General features: G+C 38.8%; 3 protein-coding genes across 7 annotated transcripts; 1 reads left to right on the forward strand and 2 right to left on the reverse strand.

Moving 5' to 3' along the window:
- Window positions 1-1,093: 1,093 nt before the first annotated feature.
- r3hcc1l (R3H domain and coiled-coil containing 1-like) lies at window positions 1,094-3,944 on the reverse strand. Its single transcript, XM_079420571.1, has 8 exons — window positions 3,906-3,944; window positions 2,960-3,415; window positions 2,678-2,865; window positions 2,034-2,104; window positions 1,621-1,716; window positions 1,378-1,518; window positions 1,240-1,301; window positions 1,094-1,162 (listed from the first exon to the last, which is right to left on the reverse strand). The coding sequence occupies exons 2-7, from the start codon at window positions 3,407-3,409 to the stop codon at window positions 1,249-1,251; spliced, it is 999 nt and encodes a 332-aa protein (XP_079276697.1). The 5' UTR covers window positions 3,410-3,415; window positions 3,906-3,944; the 3' UTR covers window positions 1,094-1,162; window positions 1,240-1,248.
- A 370-nt stretch (window positions 3,945-4,314) lies between these two features.
- crtac1a (cartilage acidic protein 1a) lies at window positions 4,315-12,316 on the forward strand. 4 transcript variants are annotated; one of them, XM_079421125.1, is made up of 14 exons: window positions 4,315-4,498; window positions 4,912-5,105; window positions 6,951-7,147; window positions 7,219-7,355; window positions 7,434-7,590; window positions 8,205-8,339; window positions 8,417-8,553; window positions 9,739-9,875; window positions 10,023-10,105; window positions 10,209-10,309; window positions 10,440-10,608; window positions 11,139-11,284; window positions 11,464-11,506; window positions 11,971-12,316. In XM_079421125.1, exons 2-14 carry the CDS (start codon window positions 4,918-4,920, stop codon window positions 11,979-11,981), a joined length of 1,641 nt encoding a protein of 546 aa, XP_079277251.1. In that variant the 5' UTR covers window positions 4,315-4,498; window positions 4,912-4,917; the 3' UTR covers window positions 11,982-12,316. The 4 variants fall into 4 exon arrangements, with proteins under 4 accessions (XP_079277251.1, XP_079277250.1, XP_079277248.1 ...); XM_079421124.1 differs by having other exon boundaries at window positions 4,387-4,567; XM_079421122.1 differs by having other exon boundaries at window positions 4,387-4,567; window positions 11,139-11,338; window positions 11,971-12,313.
- A 1,175-nt stretch (window positions 12,317-13,491) lies between these two features.
- On the reverse strand, window positions 13,492-20,712 carry LOC306872193 (golgin subfamily A member 7B-like). Of its 2 annotated transcripts, none has more exons than XM_079420662.1 (5): window positions 20,461-20,712; window positions 16,183-16,308; window positions 15,559-15,711; window positions 15,304-15,405; window positions 13,492-14,314 (listed from the first exon to the last, which is right to left on the reverse strand). In XM_079420662.1, exons 1-5 carry the CDS (start codon window positions 20,470-20,472, stop codon window positions 14,234-14,236), a joined length of 474 nt encoding a protein of 157 aa, XP_079276788.1. In that variant the 5' UTR covers window positions 20,473-20,712; the 3' UTR covers window positions 13,492-14,233. The 2 variants fall into 2 exon arrangements, with proteins under 2 accessions (XP_079276788.1, XP_079276787.1); XM_079420661.1 differs by lacking the exon at window positions 20,461-20,712 and adding an exon at window positions 18,514-18,687.
- Window positions 20,713-20,796: the final 84 nt, after the last annotated feature.

Consider the following 20,796-nt stretch of genomic DNA (forward strand, 5'->3'; position numbering starts at 1 on the left):
CGAATATTGCTCATTTGTAATAGTTACTGCATTAAGGAAGTTACTGTAAAGTATTACCTCAGTCTGAGACTATGGGGCGTGTTTTTAGTATTTATGCGCATCTTGAGATATTCCAAAATAGGTGGATGGAAACATAAAACTGTACCTATGCTAATATGATGCTACAAACACACTTAGTGCAGACGTTTCCGATTAAATAAATACATCACCCGCAGGTATTTTCAAATTCACAAACACGCAAATTTGATTATGTCCTTACATCATAAACATAACATTGTGGGTGGGACTAACAAACCTGACGAATCATTCTGATGAGCACCTATAGAAAGAGTGAAAACTAAAAGACTGCCCGTAATTGTCCATGTAAATATATAAAGTTACAGTGAAATACGTTTATCATTATTATCGTTTAATAAATTACATCCATTTGGAAAATTACAAACTTCTCTTTGGGTGGGACACAGTTAAAAAGTGAGTGGGCTCATGCCCACCCTTAGCTATGCCACTGGTAATAATGAAAAAACATAAAAATAGCTCTGTTAGAACGTGCTGATGTTTAACAAAAGACTTGACTGACATTACAATATTCACAATGGACTGTTAGTCATTCTTTAAAAAAAAAAACTTAAGCATGATTTACAAAATAGTCACTGTAACTTGATTTTTCATTGAAAAATCTGCAATTTATGGTAGTGTAAATACTACCATGATGCTTGACCTATATATTTTTTTTTTTAAGTAAAACCATCTTTCCTATTTCCTTTTTATTTTGAGTTGACAGATTTTATGAGATTCACTCATATAAAAATAAAAAAGCGGCATGCAAGACATCAGCTCTTACTGTCGACTTCTCTTTACTGAAGCAAAAAAAATAAAAACCAAAATCAGGAAAGTGAAATCACACAGACATGTGATCTGGTTTGTTTTAGTCTCCAAAAAGAAAAACATTATTCAACAAAAATACATTAAAATGGCCTTTCTAAAACACGTACAGGGCAAAGTTCACAGTTCAAAAGGAACCTCAAAAAGAAAGATAAAATTACAAAACGTCCCTGTTGAAGTTTGTGTGGCTCTGAGACTTTGCTTCGATGAACCCCTGTTTCCCTGTTCTTGTGGCTTTGGTTCAGTCCATGCTGGTTTGACAGTAGTCCTGCTGGAGGTCCCCAAAACAGAGATAAACCACTTCAGACCTGAACTGATGATCAAATCAAAAGGCTTCATAGTTCACATAAACACAAACCTGTATCTTCATTTGCCCTCCCAGGCGTCTTCACGCTGCTTAGCAGCCAAACGCTTTTGTTCTGACGAGAGAACAGAAGAAATAAATCAGTTTTTTACCAGTCCAGCAAAATAAGAAGCTGTGAATAGTTACATCACCTCTGGCCTGCCGTAGTTTGTTCCTCTCTGCCTCCCGCTCTTCTCTGGTCTGGTTACTCTTCACACCCAGAGCCCCGATCACCAGGCGGCGCGCCAGAGCTGCACTCGTCTCAGGACGCTCTTTAGCCGGCAGCAGATAATCTACACAGAGACAATATTAAATAAGTCTGGGTTTATGAATTCATTTCTGATGGATGCACAAAACAGGCTCAGAATAGAGCGAATAAGAGAGAGCAGGAGTACCGGAGCAGCTGCGCGCTTTGGCTTTAGTGGCGTTTGATGATTTGGAGAGAGGCCTGATCTTCATTATGGGGTTCTTCATCCTCAGAGCATCACGAGCTACACAAACACACAATAAGATATACAATAAAAGGACAAGGCTTCTCGTTTCTGGGATTACCAATGTTTGAATGTGTGTGATGCTGATGACAGTTTCTAAATCAAAATTCAGAAACCGGTTTAATAATGACTCCTCGTGGAAACATTTCAAGAAGTGACATGTCCGGTTTCTTTTTCACAGCACTTCTTCAGACAATTTCAGGTCCTCAAACATATCACAGAAGTTATGCTATTGTCCTCCAAGTCAACCAGCGATTGATTTTAGAGATCTTATAGGCATCATAAAGCTATTCACAACATCTGGAAAACACACTGACCTGCGATGGGACTGGAGAACAAACCGAGGGCATGTGTGTCGTCAATCCACTTGATGTCAAACCCCTTCTGCCTGAAAACACACATCTGATCAGTAACAACAGCAGTTTCTGTAGACCAGGGATTTACACACTTTTGACGACACATTAGCATTTTTATGGTTCTCATATATCGGTTAATGGTTACATGACATGCAAGGAAACAGATCAAATTTCTAAAACTTTTTAGTGTTTTAGTTTTATATATAATATAATAAAAAAATTGCAAATCTGCAAATATTTACGCCATAAATTCTTTCAATATTCAAGCTTTTATTTTGGCAGTTTTATCAAAAATAAGCAATATTATGAATAGTGTATTTTGGCCAGAAGTAATGGTTTAAGGAGCTTTTCTTTTTCATTGGGGAGCATGTGATGTAATGTTGAATTTCAACAAATCTGTTCTGATGAACAAACAAACTCATCTATATCTTGGAGAGTAAATTTTCAGCAAATTTCCATTGTTGGGTGAACTAAACATGTAGCTATTTCAGTTTTTTTGATTGATTGCGCAGCCCCATTTATTTATTTAAATGCTGGTTGGCTTTAATCAGCCCTGCAGTAGACGACATGAAATCAGTGCGATTCATGATCAGAGCGTCACGCACTGGAACGAGCTGAAGGATCTGATCAAGTCCTCCATCTTGAAATCAGACGGGAAGTCGTAAATCTCCACGATGTGCGACAGCTCATCGTCCCGAAGCTCCACCTCCTCGTCCAACTCCGGCGTCCAATTATAGCCGTCGAAGCGCGGCTCCTGTACAGACGGCTTCTTGCGCCCCTCCTTAAGAGACATCTGAAACAGGAAGAAGAATGACATCTGGGCACAAACCCTGCGTCTCAGTTCATAATGTCATCAATAAAGGGACAGCTCACTTTGTAACTCTTACCTCCTCCATTAAATGTGGGTCAAGACAGTCCCCATCATCATTAAACAAAGAATCCCAGTTCTCCCCTTCATCCTCCTCCTCCTCCTCCTCCTGTTCTAGTGCACGACCCGTGTCCTCTGGTGTGCTCATAGTTCTGGATACATTGTCCGTATCATCTCTAGACTCCTCTTTTTCTGTGTGCATGTTTAGGTTTTCTTTATCTCCCTCCTCCCGCCCCCCGTCATCTGGGTTTTCCTCTCCGTTTGGGGTCTCTGTGGCTTTGGCTTTATCTTTCTTGTTCTTGCGGGCCTTGTCTGTGTACCGGGGCCTAGGTTTGGTTTTCTTGTCACCACCTGCCTGAGGCTTCTCAATCTTCTCGGCCTGGCGTTTCTTGGGCACGTAGATTTCCATGGTGGGTTTTTTTGTTTGGGCCGGAGCCGTCGTTTTGGGCTGAGCTGCTTCAGTCTCCATAGGGATCTGTGCAAGGAAAGTGTGTCAATGAGTGAAAGGAGGACAAAAGCTGTTTTTAGAGGGGCATATCACCATCCTGTTAGAGGGATCCATGTACATGTAAAATGCTTGCATGTATATAATGTAATTGGCCCAAACCTTCTCTTGCATTTCCGGTGTGTTAAACAGACAAGACATAATATAAGTCGTGATTTTACACATTCGTGTAGGACACATTATTTAAAAGTTACATTTCCAGACGAATTTGGATGAGCATTGCAAAATTATTTTAATTTACAAGATCATAAATGACAACAATGTAGCATTCTAAAGTTTGAAATTCTTTTTAAATAGTAAGCGTTCATAACACACACACAAATTCACTGACCGTGCCACCGTTTAGGAGCCCGAATTATCTTTTCAAAACTAATAGTAACACTAAAACCTTCTAGGATGGTATATTAAGCAGTGAAAATCAACATTTGTAGAGGAAATTATTCAGTTTACTTCTACTTACGCCTCTGTATTTTTCAGCTCGCCGGATGTTTGGAGACGTACGCACGCCGTGACGTCACGGCCGGGAAGTCCATTATGGGCGTTGTAGTTTAAGAGTGTAGTTCAGAAGCCAAGCTGACGTTGACAGGTATCCAAAGCGACGCATAATAAATGTTTTATCACTTTATTTCACGAACTGCGAAAATAATTAGATTAATCATTAAAATAATAGCCAAATATGATAAGTTAACAGTTCTTGTGATACGTTTTTCGGCAAGAAATGCTAGAGCACAATTATTCACAATTAATATTGCAGTTATTACAGTTATAAACAACACAAGCAAACATGATTATATTTTATGAATTAAAATTATTTTAAGTTTATCGCGTAAATCAAGTATTTGTTTGACGTTCACGCCCTCTTTTCTCCTGCCGGCTCGTGATTGTTCGGACCTATACGGTATTTAAAATACTCGACAGTGATTGGACAGTAGCTTACACAAGCGCTTGTGTAAGGCGGCTGCATTGAAGTTGTGTAAGGAGCGAATATACAGCGTACACAACAGAAATCACGCATCATTTACAGTCAAGCCACGCACTGGAAACCCTGCGAGCGTGAGTATCCACTATAATCCAGCCCAGTCCGCACGACAGGTGGATATGACAACTGCTCTCTCTATTGAGGTGATGATGATGGATAAAAGCGTTTCTGAATGACTAAATGTAATGTAAATGCACGAACTATTATGAGACTGGCCTATCATGTTGCTTAGATCTGCTCTGAAAATCTCTTTCGTTTATTTCCTTTAAGGCAAAACAACATATTGGTTCTGTTTTGCATGCTTGCCAACCTTTTCTTTCTTTTAGTTGAATTTAAATATAATTGCATGATCTTATTTATGTTTTCATATTCATGTGCTGTGTAAGAAATGTCATAAATGCTTTTCACATTACATTTAACTGCATGATTATGAAGCTAAAGTGTGAATGCTGCTGTCAGTTTGCACTGAATACTGTTTGATTGACAGGTGGAGATGAGGATGTGGTGGGCGTGTCTTCTGGGTTTGGGTCTGTCAGCTCTCTCTCAAGCTCAGCCCATGTTCTCCGTCATCACGGATACGGTTCTGCCTCCTGATGCTCTTCACAACCCCACCCAGCTGAATTATGGGATGGCGGTGACGGATGTAGATGGAGACGGGGATCTGGAGGTGGTGGTGGCCGGGTAAAGAAACTCCAGCATAGACTGATTTCTCAGTGATTATTAAATAAAACAGGCAGATATATGAAATTTGTGAATATATGAATGCTACACTTAACATATATACAACATAAATAATTTAAGCCGTGATATCTTGTTTGACTCACTTTTAAAAAATCTGTCAACAAGTATGATATAAGCAGACCGAGAGATCTTGAGGTAGTGCTCAGTTATAAGATAGAAATAAGATATAGGTGGCAAATACAGTAGGTAAATACATGTAGATTTGCACTGTTTGCTTACGTGCATTGGAGTACAAACAGAAAAGATCTTGAGGCAGTCGCTACACACTGTTACAGATTAAAAGAAAGGAACAAAATGTACTGTAATAAGTGTAGAATTGCACTGTCTGTTTACTCACTAGCAGCAGTCGGAGTGTAAACAGCGAGAGGTGTTGAAACGGGTGAAAAGCATTTGGTTAATAGTGAATATTGACCTATGTGTGTGTACCGTTGTGGCTCCCGCTGTTAGCAGGGGATAATCGCTGCATGTAGGGGTAAAAAAGAGAGAATTATTTATTGTGCCAAGAAGTTTGCACTGTCTGTTCATTCACACAGACACACACTGATTGACAGCTGCCTTTACTTTCACCTCTATAGCGCAAAGTGTTCGGCATGGTCATCTGTGTCAATAAAAAAACCATCACCATTCATAAGTAATAGGCTATTTTCTGTCCTGTTTTAACCCCCCTCATCAGAACGCTCTGTTTGAAGAGGCGTGGCAGATTGTAGACTCAGAAGTAAACGCCCACCTCTATGATTGGCTAATAGTTGTGTATGTTTGACAGCCTACATCCTTCACAGATGGACGCTGCTGTGATTTAGGTGAAAAACGCATAAATACTCAGTAGATATCAAACAATCTGTAAGAAAAGACAAAGCAATAGTAATTACTTAATAAACAGTTACTCTCACTTGTGTTGAGACATTACTGTCAGATCCAATATACTCTGTAAAAAATCAAAAGTTGAGAAAACGTAAAAGTTTAAGGCAACCAGCTTCAGTAGATGTTTGAGTTTTCTCAACTTAATTTTTGTAGGAGATTTAAACTGAATACAGTAAGTTGAGAAAACTCTGAAGCTGGTTGCCTTAAACATTTTCGTTTTCTCAACTTTTGATTTTTTACAGTGTTGTCGGCAAAGCATCCTCTTTTAGTTTCAATCTTTCTGAAAATCCTGCATCAAATTGTGCCTTGTTTGTAAACAAACCTGCGGTAAAATTAAGTGAATAAAGACTGAGTTCTTACTGACGCGGTCTGAATCTTCATTAAAAATAAAGTTCATCCACTCTTTTCCAATGTTTGGTTCAGAAGGAAAGACTGTTTTTCCACTGCTTGGCCCTGCACAGCATCTTGTTGTCTTCAGAGCAGCTTCAGTAGATTTTTGAGTTTTCTCAACTTATTTTTGTAGGAGATTTTTGAGTTTTCTCAACTTATTTTTGTAGGAGATTTTTGAGTTATCTCAACTTATTGAGAATGTTTGGTTTCTGTGTAGACCTGCACGTTTGCCTCTCGTTATTTACACTACATGCGTGAATCGGTGGGCGGGGCTAAACAGGCAGTGATGTAGAAGCAGGTGTTGATCTTCTCCTGCGGAGGCGGTGCTTAGCCACACTCTTACATCATAGAGTAGAACATTCCACAAGCTGCCGTTTTAGCAGATTGGCTTCAATATAAGCTGTTTTTAGACTAACGAGAAAGTTTTGAGTTCTGAAACTTACAGGATGTTGTAATGACCTCTTATATGTCAAAAGATCAAGGGAATTTTGGTTTCTCAGTTCATGACACTTTTTGTTGTTTGCCCGCTGTCAGGTATAACGGCCCAAACCTGGTTCTGAAGTATGACCGTACCCAAACCAAGCTCGTGAACATAGCGGTGGATGACCGCGCTTCTCCTTACTACGCGCTGAGAGACACACAGGGAAACGCCATCGGAGTGACGGCCTGCGATGTGGACGGAGACGGCAGAGAGGAGATCTACTTCCTCAACACCAACAACGCCTTCTCAGGTACGCAGAAAAACACATATAGACCCAGAAAACTAAACAACCCAAAATAAACCAAACTAAACTCCTTAAAGGTCGGGCGACTTATGCTGACAAACTGTTCAAGTTTCGTAACGGTCGCTTCGAGGATCTGCTCGGCGATGACATCAACGTGCGCAGGGGAGTGGCCAATCGCATGGCGGGACGCTCCGTGGCTTGTGTCGACAGAAAGGTAATTAGTCATCTTTTAATAATTATTGAGTAAATATTATAATTAGTTTAGCATTTTAATGACTTTCTTCTGCTGTAGGGAACAGGTCGTTACTCGATTTACGTGGCGAACTACGCCAGCGGTAACGTGGGTCCGCACGCGCTCATAGAGATGGATGAAGCCGCCAGTGACGTCCAGAAAGGCATCATTGCGCTGTCTGATGTTGCGCCACAAGTCAACGTCAATAAGTACACAGGTCAGAGAGACCAAAATCATGTTTGTTTATATGTGTGAGATTTGGGGTTGGTAAGATTTTTTATTGTTTTTGTTAGAAGTCACTAATGTTCGCCAAGGCTGCATTTATTTGATAAAAAATACAGTAAAAATACTAGTACTGTAAAATAGTATTACAATTTAAAGTAACCGATTTAATTTCAATATACTATAAAATGTAATTTATTCCAGTGATCAAAGCTGAATTTTCAGCATCATCACTCCAGTCTTCAGATTCACATGATCCTTCAGAAATCATTCTGATTTGCTGCTCAAGAAACATTTCTGATTATTATCAATGTTGAAAACAGTTCTTCATGTTTTTTTGAGAACCACTATCATATTTTCCAGTATTTGCTGATGAATAGAAAGTTCAAAAACAGCATTTATTTGAATTATAAATCATTTGTAACATTATAAATGTCATAACTGTCACTTTTGATCAATTAAATGCATCTTTACTGAATTAAAGTATTAATTTATTTAATAAATTAAATTTCTTAAAAAAAAAAAAAAAAATATTTGAGTGTTAATATAACTTTCTGAGACTTGTCATGGCATATTAATGTTATAAAAGTGTTAATGTTGTTTTATAAGGTGGCCGTGGTGTAGTTGTCGGTCCAATCCTCAGCGACACAAGGTCTGACATTTTTTGTGACAATGAAAATGGAGCCAACTTCCTGTTCAAGAACAATGGTGACGGAACCTTCACAGACGTGGCTGCCGATGCAGGTGAAAGACCTCAGTTTATATTTACAGGATTGATTTGCAATCGTCCCTCAGACTTATGTGTTATGGTGTGATGACAGGAGTTGAAGACAGATATCAGCACGGGAGAGGTGTGGCGCTGGCCGACTTTAACGGCGACGGAAAGACTGACATCGTTTACGGCAACTGGAACGGCCCACACCGCCTCTACCTGCAGGACGGCCAGCAGAGATTCAAGGTGAGTCACATCTGAGCTTCATTAATTACAATTTTTGTCTTGTTTTTCAGTTAAAATATCAAAGAGGTCCATTAAAACAAAATGCACTTCAGTGCGCTAAGAAAATCTATGAGAACAAATTATCAGAGAATAAATATATTTCAATATATACAAAATTTGCCAAAAATATACATTTGTTCTGTAAATATATTCTCTACCCATATATATTTGGAGCAGTTTTTGTAAATATTTGGAAATGTATTTTAATAATATAAATATAAATCATCAGTCCATGAAAATACATTCATGTCATTTTCGAAGAAAAACTTTGCTTGTCTATAACACATGTGAATATATAACACAGTTCAATAAAAATAGTGAAAAAAGCCTAAATGTAGGCTACTGTAAGATTGAAAATGTATTTTCTTGACTTATTTTAAAATATATATTGGTATATGGAAATTTGAAACTAAACATATTTTCTATTTTAAAAAATTATATAGATTCACTATTTAGAACAGATATATATATATAAAAATAAATATTTTGGCCATAAATAAATAAATAAATAAATGTGTTTTTTGCTATATGGGTCTATATTTGCAAAAACTACGTTTTTAACATTTTTTTTAAAAATCATGTTTTTTATCATGTTATTTATTGTGTTAGGGAAGTCGTGGCCTAATGGTTAGAGAGTCGGACTTGTAATCCGAAGGTTGCGGGTTCGAGTCTCGGGCCGGCAGGGATTGTAGGTGGGGGGAGTGAATGTCCAGCGCTCTCTCCACCCTCAATACCACGACTGAGGTGCCCTTGAGCAAGGCACCTAACCCCCAACTGCTCCCCGGGCGCCGCAGCATTGGCTGCCCACTGCTCCGGGTGTGTGTTCACGGTGTGTGTGTGTGTGTTCACTGCTGTGTGTGTGCACGTTGGATGGGTTAAATGCAGAGCACGAATTCCGAGTATGGGTCACCATACTTGGCTGAATGTCACTTCACTATGTGTTAGTAAACAGTGTTTTTTTTGTTATTTTTAACCTAATCAAAATAACCCAACTACAGTTTGATTGAGATTGGTAAGCACAATGAAAAAACATGATTTTTAAAAAAGTGTTAAAAACATAGTTTTTGCAAATAAACTCAAATGAAAAAAAAAAATTCCTATAGATCTGTATCTGTAATGATAAATCAGTCTGTTGTGTTGTTGTAGGACGTCGCCACACAGGCCTTCGCCACTCCGTCACCCATTCGCACCGTCATCGCTGCTGACTTTGACAACGATCTTCAGCTTGAAGTCTTCTTTAATAACATCGCTTACCAAGGAAACGCTCCGAACAGAATCTTCAGGTACATCAACTGTGATGTCTAATGTTCACTGATATATATATATATATATATATATACAAAAACAAAAAAATATACAAAATAAAAGCTATTAATTAATAAATAATATTACAAATAATTCTAAAATAACACTGGCTTTTGTTTGTGTAGGGTGTCGAGGAAGCAGAGCTCTGACCCTGAGATCACAGAGCTGGATGTGGGCGACGCCTCTGAGCCTCAGGGGAGGGGCACAGGTCCGATCACATGACCAGAGCCACTTCCTGTGGAAATAAACCACCTAATGTCTTTCTCTAATAACTGACAGTATTGTAACGTGATGTTTTGGTTGGGTAACAGGCGCCACAGTGACAGACTTTGATGGTGACGGTCTGCTGGATCTGCTGGTGGCTCATGGGGAGAGCGCCTCTCAGCCCATCTCTGTGTTTAAGGTCAACCAGGTATGTCTTCAGACTTTTGGACCTCATTGTTTATGTACTGTATACATTGTCTCCAAAGTTCTGACATAAAATTCAGTGTACATAAACGTTTTAATGGTCAGCTCAGCATGCCTCCTTCTTCTTTCCGCAGGGCTCGTCTAGTAAGTGGCTGCGTGTGGTGCCGCGCACACGCTTTGGTTCGTTCGCTCGTGGAGCGAAGGTGGTGATGTTCACGAAACACAGCGGCGCACACACTCGCATCATTGACGGAGGATCAGGCTATCTGTGCGAGATGGAGCCTGTGGCTCACTTTGGGTTAGGTATGCAGATCAGATTCATTTACAAATGAATTCAGTCGCTTCCTTTAAATAATTTTATACCTGATTCATGATGCATTAGTGTAGGAAATGCTGCTTTATTCTACATATACTACCATTCAAAGATTGGAGTTAGATTTAATTTGAAAGGCATTAATACTTCTTATTCATCAAGAATGCATGAAATTGATCAAAAATGACAGTAAGGTAAATGCACAAATGTCTCTTGAGCAGCAAATCAGCATGATTTCTGAAGGATCATGTGACACTGAAGACTGGAGTATTCAGCTTTACAGCACAGAAATAAATAAGGGATATTCAAATATTTTAAATTGTAATAATATTTCACTATATAACATTTTTTACTGTATTTTCTGACCAAATAAATCACAAGAGACTTATTTCAAAAAAACATTTTAAAATATCTTATAGACCCCAAACTTTAAATGTATTTCATTTTGACTCGTTCTATCTCAGTAACTACTCCAGTCATTAGCATTCGAGATTAATAGTCTCTTTTCATTGGCTCTTAGGAACCGATGAGGCCACCAGCATTGAAGTCTTTTGGCCGGATGGTCGCTCCATCGCTCAGCCGCTCGAGTCCACTGATATGAACAGAGTCATTGAGGTCGCATATCCTAATGAGGGGGAGGAGTCAGCGCTCACATCTGACGCACAGGTATGGATGCATGCAAATGAGGAGGAGGAGTCAATGCACATCTTATACAGCCAGGTATGGCTATATACAGTTTAGGAACAGACATTTAATAACGAAGCACAAACATTATTATCTGATAGTCATTGCTTCAATACAATATTGTGAATTCTGAAGTACGGCTCTGTATTGATTCTCTGCAGTGTGGAGAGGGATTCATAGTCAACACAAACGGCCGTTGCGTTGGTAAGATTATCTGTGAATTACATGCTTTGTTAACAATTTGAGTAAAAATGGTAAAAACATTTCTAAAAGCATTTCTGGAATTCAAAACAATGATTTAATTTTAAACATGTGTCACAAATGTCCCAAAAAATATCTATTTTAGTACAAAAGTGCAAAATACAATTCATGACTATTTATGCTCAGTGCATTTTCTCAATGACGAAAAAAAACTAATTTTGGACCCTGTTTTGCATATGAATGAATATGCTGATTTTATTGCTCAAAATCGCAGAGAACATTTAAAAGCTTTAAAAAAAATGACAGAGAGAAAATATTTGAAATATAATGCAAATGTTGGTCTAATGTCTTTGGCAGTTATTCCAGAACACACCTAAAACGTCTGAATTATAAAACATTAACAAAACATTAAACCATTATTATAAAACATTAACATATTTGTTTTCTCTCTCTTGCCCCTCAAACAGTGACAGCCTGAGTGTTTTCAGCTGGACTTTGAGTGTCATCGTCTCATGAAATCAGAGCTGTGCTGTCAGATGTCTGATACTGAACCAGTTATTCATCAAACTCAACCCACAGATGCAAAACCATCGTCTTTACTGCAAAATCTTTACTGTAGTGCTATTGAAACTGAACACTTGTACTGTTACTCATCACATTTCTAAGGGTGAAATGATAGTCAGCACTAAGCCTGAAAGCGTTTACCTCCGACACACTTGTTGCTTTTCTTTTTATTTCCTGTTTTTTTCAATAACTTGTTTACTCAAAATTGGAATGGTGTGCAATACTAATAAAGCAATCGTGAGGGACCGCACAGTCTGTGAGTGATTCTGTCTCCATTTCCTTCATCCTGTTCAGACGTAAACGTCTGCCAGCCGTGTGTCCTCACACTCGTCCGGTGTGCACCAACACATTTTATTTAGGCACTATACTAAATATCACCACCAGGTGACTATAAAATAATGGTGCTGCAAATTTAGTCAAATTTGAAACATGACACTGCCCTCTTGGAGGAGGAGCCCGCTGAAAGTTAAAGCAATGTCCAAATTTCAAAATGATTTTCACACTAAAAAATCTGAGTGTTGAGTGTTCAAGCTTTCAAAAAATGTCTAATTTGTGATGATTACTGAAATATTTGACAGGGAAAAAAATGTAGAGCGTGTCAGTCCTACTACCAGAACACTGACAGCTGACGGGTCAGAAATTGTTAGTAAATTTCACAAATAATTACATGGGGGGGAAAAAACAGCACGTAACACACTGAAATAAATCAAATAAATTTTGAAGTAGAAAATAAATAAATTGAAGTAATTTAAAAATAATTCCAAATAAATTTTTAAATTACTTAAATAGTCCCGGCTGCAGGTGGCGGATCATGTAGCTCTTCTTACAGCAGCTGGAATAGTTCAACTTGTAGCCTAATTTTAGAACGAGTTCTAAGGAACATTAAATTGCCTTTTTTGAGGTTAATAGAACAATTTCTTTTGATGACATTCGAATGATACGACATCTAGAGATTCTATACAGTAATTGAAATCTACAGATAACGCTCATGTTGATGTTGTTAACATTAACAATTTGAGAACAAAGTATAACTAATTATTTGCACGGTTTTACGTAATCTGAGCTAACTTTGTGATCGTTAGATATAATCACCATTGGTAGCGGCTTTACTGTAATTTTTTTTTTTTAATTGGTCAGAACGAAACTGGCAGACGTACTTCCTCAAATGATATTTTCCAGTGAAGCTTATTATTTTTGACATACTATTCACTGTACTTCAGGATTACAGATATGTCTTGGAAGTGACAGGCAGCCCACACTCACAGCAAAAAACAATGGCAAAAAATACCCTAATGGCAAAAAACAAAGTCCTGTTTTACATAAACATTTATTTTTAGCCAAGTGTAAAATGCCTAAATAAAACCCTGTGCAGAAAAACACATTTAAATAAAATGTGGATCAAGTACAGAAAAGCAGAACTTGTTCGTTTGACCATCATTGTTTATTTATTTTGCTACACAACAGAAAAGCACTCTCAGCTTCTTTTACTCTTGATCTTTGCATAAACAGGGGCCAAAGTTTCTCGGTACGAAATGGAAGCTCATGATGAAGGACCATGTGAGGAAGCTCTGGCTCTTGGCAGTCATGTCTTCAGGACTCGTTTCTGCTCTGACGACGCCTTATGAGTACAAAGCATGAACGATTAGCACACTATGAAATAAAACAAAGTCATAAATAGTACCCGTGGAATAAGATGGCAGTGTCTGGGGCCTGTATAAAATACATGGGCTTAGATTTCAGTCCTTGACATCTACCTAGTCTAAAATCGGACTTCTGTTCAATAATTAGAGTAAAAGTGCTCATTAAATTCTCAAACAAAAAAAGGGTGAAAAATGGTGACGATGGAAGACTGTCGTGTCGTGCTACATCACAGGCGTGAGTGAGTTTGCATATTACAGTAACAAAAGCTCATGTGTGCTTTACCCAGGATGCTACAGCGAGAGACTGGAGGATGTGCAACGGCTGCAGGTCGGTGAAGGTGGCGGTAATGACTGAGGTAATGACGCGCTGCTGATCCAGCAGCTGATGTGTCTCGTGGAGGCAGTTCATGTCAGGTGTGTTTGTGTTTGGCGATGCTGAGCGGTCGCTGTCGTGTCTGTTCAGCAGGCGTCAGTATGAAGGCGTCACACGTGGGCGAGCGTGTGTGTGTGTGTGTGTGTGTGTGAATCATCGTCCGCTGCTGCTGGTTGTGCTGCTTCCTGAGCATGAACCGCTGGAGCCGCGGTCCTCGTACACACTGATCTCAATCTATCACACACACGGGTTAAAGGAGTAACATATCAGCATTACACAACTGCTAAACAAATAACTTTACACATGCATGCTTTTACTAGACGACTTGCAATGAATATGATTGAAACTAGTGTTTTATTTGATCATTGATAAGCTATTACAGTTTTTGTTAATATTTTGAAGGTATTTTACTTATACGTTTTCTATTTTCATTTTAATTTTAGTTTAATTTTTTAATAATTTTGTTTTGTTATTATTATTGTATTTCTATATATTGTTTATTTGTATTATGTTTTTTATAGTTAATTTTAGTTTATTTCATTTCAAGGCTTTTATGGTTTTAGTTTGTTAAAATAACCAATGGTCCAATTACTGTTTTAAAGCAACAAAGGCAGAAAGCTGACTAATTATTCATAGTGAGAGCTTATCAGATATTTTATATTTTATATATATAACTACTTTCTTCTATTAAATTAACATAACATGAAAAAATAGCAATATCTGTTAAATTGATATTCAATTGTGAAAAATAAAAAAATATTATAAAATAAATAAAAAATAAGACAATTTAATAATTATGAAGTTAGAAATATTATATAATCTTATTACTTATGAATTAACATATTTGAGATTTAGCAATAGTTTGAATTGAATGCACTGTAAATAGGCATAAAAATAAATCATAAATATATTAATATCTTTATTAATAAATGTAATTATGAAAAACTATGTTTATCTTATTTGATATTCAATTAGCATTTTTTTTTCGTAAAAAACTGAATTAATATATAAGCCAAAAACAATATTTGGCTATATCCCATATTTTGTTCACAATCTTGTCTTCTGGGCTGCAATAATTGCAAACCACAAACAAAAGAAGAGATAATAAAAAAGTTGATGTGACATCCTAAGCTGGACTAACAACAGTTTCTGAAGAACAAGCAGCTTCTACTGATCATTTGTTCATGCACACACAGCATAGTTTCCAGACTCTGTAAGGATACGACCCTCATGCCTCTCTCTATGGGGTCAGTGATGAGGAGACCTCGAGGAGCGTAGACCTTCTCATTCTGCTCCTGAATGTACCGCGAGATCTTCTTCAGCACCTGCACAAACACACACACAAGGTGCACTTTTAATCATCAGCATCATTTTATTTGCCATAGTTTGCAATAACCGCCACATAAAGCGACCCATGGTAGTATGTTTTATTTTTACATGCCATTTCAGGGTGGCTTTATCTGTAACTGATAATATACCTTCTCGTATCGTGTCTCGATGCACAGGAATATGAGGTAAACCGTGAGGCAGGCCAGACATCCCTCGAGGTAGGACTGGCCTCCGATCTTCTCCGCCTCTGCATAGTAATTATTCAGCGTCTTCACCGTGTCCTCAAACAGTGTCCTCTCAATCTGACCAATCAGGTGCAAGGACAAGACGAGTCAGCCAATCAGAGAGCACCAGGGAGTTCACCCAAGGACATTATATGGCAAAAACAAATGGGTTTGAATCAAAATCTGACTGACATTGTAAAAACATCAGTCTCATACCAGACATCACGTGCTAACTCTTGATTGCATCAAAATAATTAAACAGATTGTGAGAAAGCCAGAAAGCTCTACACGTTAAACTCCCTTTCCATGTAATTTTCTCAGCAAGTCTTTACTGGGCGTTTGTCACATGATCTAACACCTTTAAACAGCTCTATTATCAGCTCTATTAGCAGCTCATTATGTCTGTGTTGTGTGGAGTTTGCGCACTCAGCAGTGCTTTTGCTGAAGAGCAGAGTTTCTCTGAGTTAAGAGCCTTTTTCTCATCCTCTCCTTTTTACTTGCATAGTATCTCTTTTGTTCTGCCACACACACACACACACACACACTTACCCTGCTGTCTAACTCAGAGGGGAACTTGGTCTGGAACTTGCAGACGGTGCCATCCGTGTAGTCTCTCTGAATGAAGACCTTATTGGCCAGAGATGCACTGTGTCTCAACTCCTGAAGGTTATGGAACTACAGCAGAGGACGAGAGAGGGTTACAGTGCGCTGCCTTCTGATCTAATCATAAATTCAGTTTCCTTGGGATGTTAGATGTTAAACAATGCATGAAAATGGCTTGACGAGTGCAGTTTCCTGTCCATTTTCTAGTGAAACCAGAAGTTTGACGAGCTGCTAGCATTCAGTTATATCACATATGAACATTCTTGCTAGTCAGTGACAGCTGGTACTAGACATTTTAGCAGTGTAGTGCAGGTGATGACATTGTGTTAGCTCATCAATGCATCACTTTGAGCTCAAAGAGTAATGGAGTGACGCTATTATCATTAGCTCAGCAAAATTCAGTGATGCTGTCGTCATAAGCTCCTACATTAATGTAGTGATGTTTCTGTCATGAGCTCATAGAGTAATGCAGTCATGTCGTCTTTAGCTCATACAGTGATGCAGTGACATTATCTTCATCACTGCATTACTCCAAGCTATTGACAACACTGCATTTTGTGAGCTAACAATCATGGAAGCTCATACAGTAATGCAGTGATGTTGTCATTAACTTATAGCGTAATCCAGTGATGACCTTATAATTTAATGGACACTTCATTGCCTGTATGCACACACACCAACATCAGAGCGACTGGCCATCTGTCACTGCCAACACACACACTAACATCAGCACGAGTCGTGGGTCCTTCCATCCCCCACTCCTTCCCTGCGTTCTCATCTCTTTCTCTTGCAGGACCAGTAATGTTCATAGACTGGAAGACTATAATACATTCCCTAACAAACTACTGCACAGCGTTACTACACAAGCACTTAGCTCAACTGACATCACTGTATGTTACTCTTTATCTCTGGACATCTGAAGGTCAGATAAAGATTATTCCGACTACAGGGGACAGTATAATTACTCAGGCAGTCCTGGCAACCTGTTATTTAAAAACTTGCTTTGTTTTAGCAGCAGGGCCTGCCAGTGAATAGCTCCATCTGATATAGTAACAGGCTGAGACAGCACACACTGATTCAAACACACACACACAGCTCTTCAATGCTGTGGACGAGATCAATCTCTGGCACTCCACATTTGCACAGATCTCAAGAATTCTTGCACAGCTCGGATAAAAGAAATATCCGGTGTCGAATAATGCACAACACGACATTTACCTGTTGAACTCCTCAAAAATATATACACAGAAGGATCTAGAACTAAACCTTGCTGGGAAAATCTAATGAAAGAATGGTACTTCAATATAAACCACTATATGCAATTATGAACGCGTTAATATACCATCCCATGCTACTTCAAATGATGGGCCACGGACAATGTACAACTGGCAAAATGTTGTCAACAATACCTTAGGTACTTTTGATTTTGAGACATGCAGCACGCTAGCACCATGTTTTTAAAGTACTTTACAGTTCTATGTAAACACCCTGCTGAAATAGCAATAGAAACCATTACAGAAATTCTAATGGTTTCCACTACAAATACCATTACAAACCATCAACTTTAACCATTAAAATGGTATATGTAATAGGCTAGGCCATTAAGATTTAGTGGTTTTAACAAGCCTCCAATTACCAGTAGAGACCAACAGGCACCATTACAGTTTCCATTAAATCCAATACAATTCCCAGTAAAACCATTACATATTCTGTGATGCTTTCTATTGGTTTTTCAGCAGGGTACCATCTGATACCACCATTGTAGTACGTCACCGCCACTTTTGTAACGGAAAACCGAGACTTATCACAACTAAAGGTTCTGGGCTGTTGTTACTAAACGCCTCGTTAATTATGCATGCAAGCCGCTGTCGGTAAGTGTCTCAGAAAGATGAGAGACATTGTTACCGACTCGCGCGAGCACAACCGATCGATCGCGAGGAGCCGATCATTTAACACACACTCACCGCTGATACCAAACATATCAAAACACAATCTAGTCATCCGGTGTACTCTGTACACAATGATTATTGACCCCGAGGAGTGCGTTTGTGTTCCGCTCGCACGAGATTAAACAAAGAGATCTCGCGCTCGAAACACAACATCACGCGCGCGTTCAAGGTTACTCGGCGGCACATGCATTTAACTCTTAAATAAACCCCAGAATAACTTGTGAAATCACATTTTAAATCCCAACCGCAGGAAATCCCAGCAGGAAAACAAATATCGCCAGTTAAATCACTTTAAAAAAATTTAATAATAATAATAAAAAGCGCTTACAGATTCGTGGCAGTACGGGAGTTTAGTTCGGTCCGTCGCTGTCCGCGGTGCTGAAATCATTCCTGATCCGGTCACCGGTAAAAAACACGCACAAACACTCTGTCTGCTTTCGCTAAAAGAGCTTATCTAGCCGCGGACAGTCGCTTTTATCCTCTTTGATGTCCAGCTGCGCGCTCCGCTGCGTCAGACGCGCGTTGCTCGCGCTCATTTGAATACGGCACCAGATCCTTCTGACCACAAACACAAGCCTTTATCATCTTGTGATGAGCACAGTGCCTTCAGAACACGCTCTCTTTTATCGATCTAAGCATCTGATCTAAGCAACAGCATTTCAGGCAATCACAACTAAATAAGTCCAGCACTGAGAGCACTTGTGAAAAAGCTTATTTTGTATTCTTATGACATATCGTTGCAAAACTTGGTTTAGGTTTAGTTTAAGGTGTTACAGCGTAATTATACCGTTAAGTACTGAGTAATATTAATTGACTACATGTACTTACTATATGGTAAGGATTAGAGTTTGGCTTAGCGTTACTTGAATGTAATTATGCATAATTTATAATAGTAAGTGCATGTAACAAAGACACCTTAAAATAAAGTTCTACCCAAAACAGTAACATCAATAAAATAAAAAGTCTTTGTATATGTGGCATCTCCCTTTTTACTTTGACAGTATAGCAGCACTGGATCTGACTGATCAACTGCTCATCAGTGTCAACATTACTCCAAGAATAAAGAGGTAAAGCTCTGCCTGTTCACACCCCTTAAAATTCAGTTAAATTCAGTCATAATAAAGAACAAATGGCAAACAAGATTACCACATTATTACACTATCTATCTATCTATCTATCTATCTATCTATCTGTCTGTCTGTCTGTCTGTCTGTCTGTCTGTCTGTCTGTCTGTCTGTCTGTCTGTCTATCTATCTATCTATCTATCTGTCTGTCTATCTATCTATCTATCTATCTATCTATCTATCTATCTATCTATCTATCTATCTATCTATCTATCTGTCTGTCTGTCTGTCTGTCATATATCTGTCTGTCTGTCTGTCTGTCTATCTGTCTGTCTATCATATATCTGTCTGTCTGTCTGTCTGTCTGTCTGTCTGTCTGTCTATCTATCTATCTATCTATCTGTCTGTCTGTCTGTCTGTCATATATCTGTCTGTCTGTCTGTCTGTCTATCTGTCTGTCTATCATATATCTGTCTGTCTGTCTGTCTATCTGTCTGTCTGTCTATCATATATCTGTCTGTCTATCATATATCTGTCTGTCTGTCTGTCTGTCTGTCTATCATATATCTGTCTGTCTATCATATATCTGTCTGTCTGTCTGTCTATATGTCTGTCTGTCTATCATATATCTGTCTGTCTATCTGTCTGTCTATCATATATCTGTCTGTCTATCATATATCTGTCTGTCTGTCTGTCTGTCTATCATATATCTGTCTGTCTATCATATATCTGTCTGTCTGTCTGTCTGTCTATCATATATCTGTCTGTCTATCATATATCTGTCTGTCTGTCTGTCTATCTGTCTGTCTATCATATATCTGTCTGTCTGTCTGTCTATCTGTCTGTCTGTCTATCATATATCTGTCTGTCTGTCTATCATATATCTGTCTGTCTGTCTATCTATCCATCGATCTATGTTGTTGACATGATCAATGGTCAGCTCTTCACTTGTGGCTGTTATAGGGTTTAGTTCACTCTCTGTATTGCATGTTTATTTTATTCCGTGTCTTATGAGCTGAGCAGTAATTATAACCGATTTATAAACGAGAACAGCGACAGAGCTGAGGTTATACACCGTAACGTCCCGTACCGATCCGTGATCTCCAGACTGAAATGATCAAAATCACGCCGAGATTCAGACGCTATCTGACAAAGACGGGTCATATAAACACACCTGGCACAAAGACGACGAATAAAGGGCTGTTTCTCACCTCTGTGGCCATGTTGCCATGCGAGCGCGAGATGCGTGTCCCGGTGCTGAAACGGGGATAAACGGAGAGGGGGCGAGGCCGGAAACAATCACACAATCTGACGACACGCGGAAGGACGAGCAACAGATGCCAAGTCAGATAATGTTTCGGGTTATATATTTACAAAAGCTCCTTCTGAAATGACAAATGTCACGATGTAAATGTGTGAGAGACCACACTAAAGGACGCCCACGAAGAGAAATCCGTTCGCCTGAGGAGGTCACCATAGCAACAGTACGTCACAACTGCGACCACCATTATAACTTTTACTGTAGACGGTCACAACAAATAACCACT

Source organism: Barbus barbus (assembly GCF_936440315.1).
Source record: "Barbus barbus genome assembly, chromosome: 7".
NCBI lineage: Eukaryota > Metazoa > Chordata > Actinopteri > Cypriniformes > Cyprinidae > Barbus > Barbus barbus.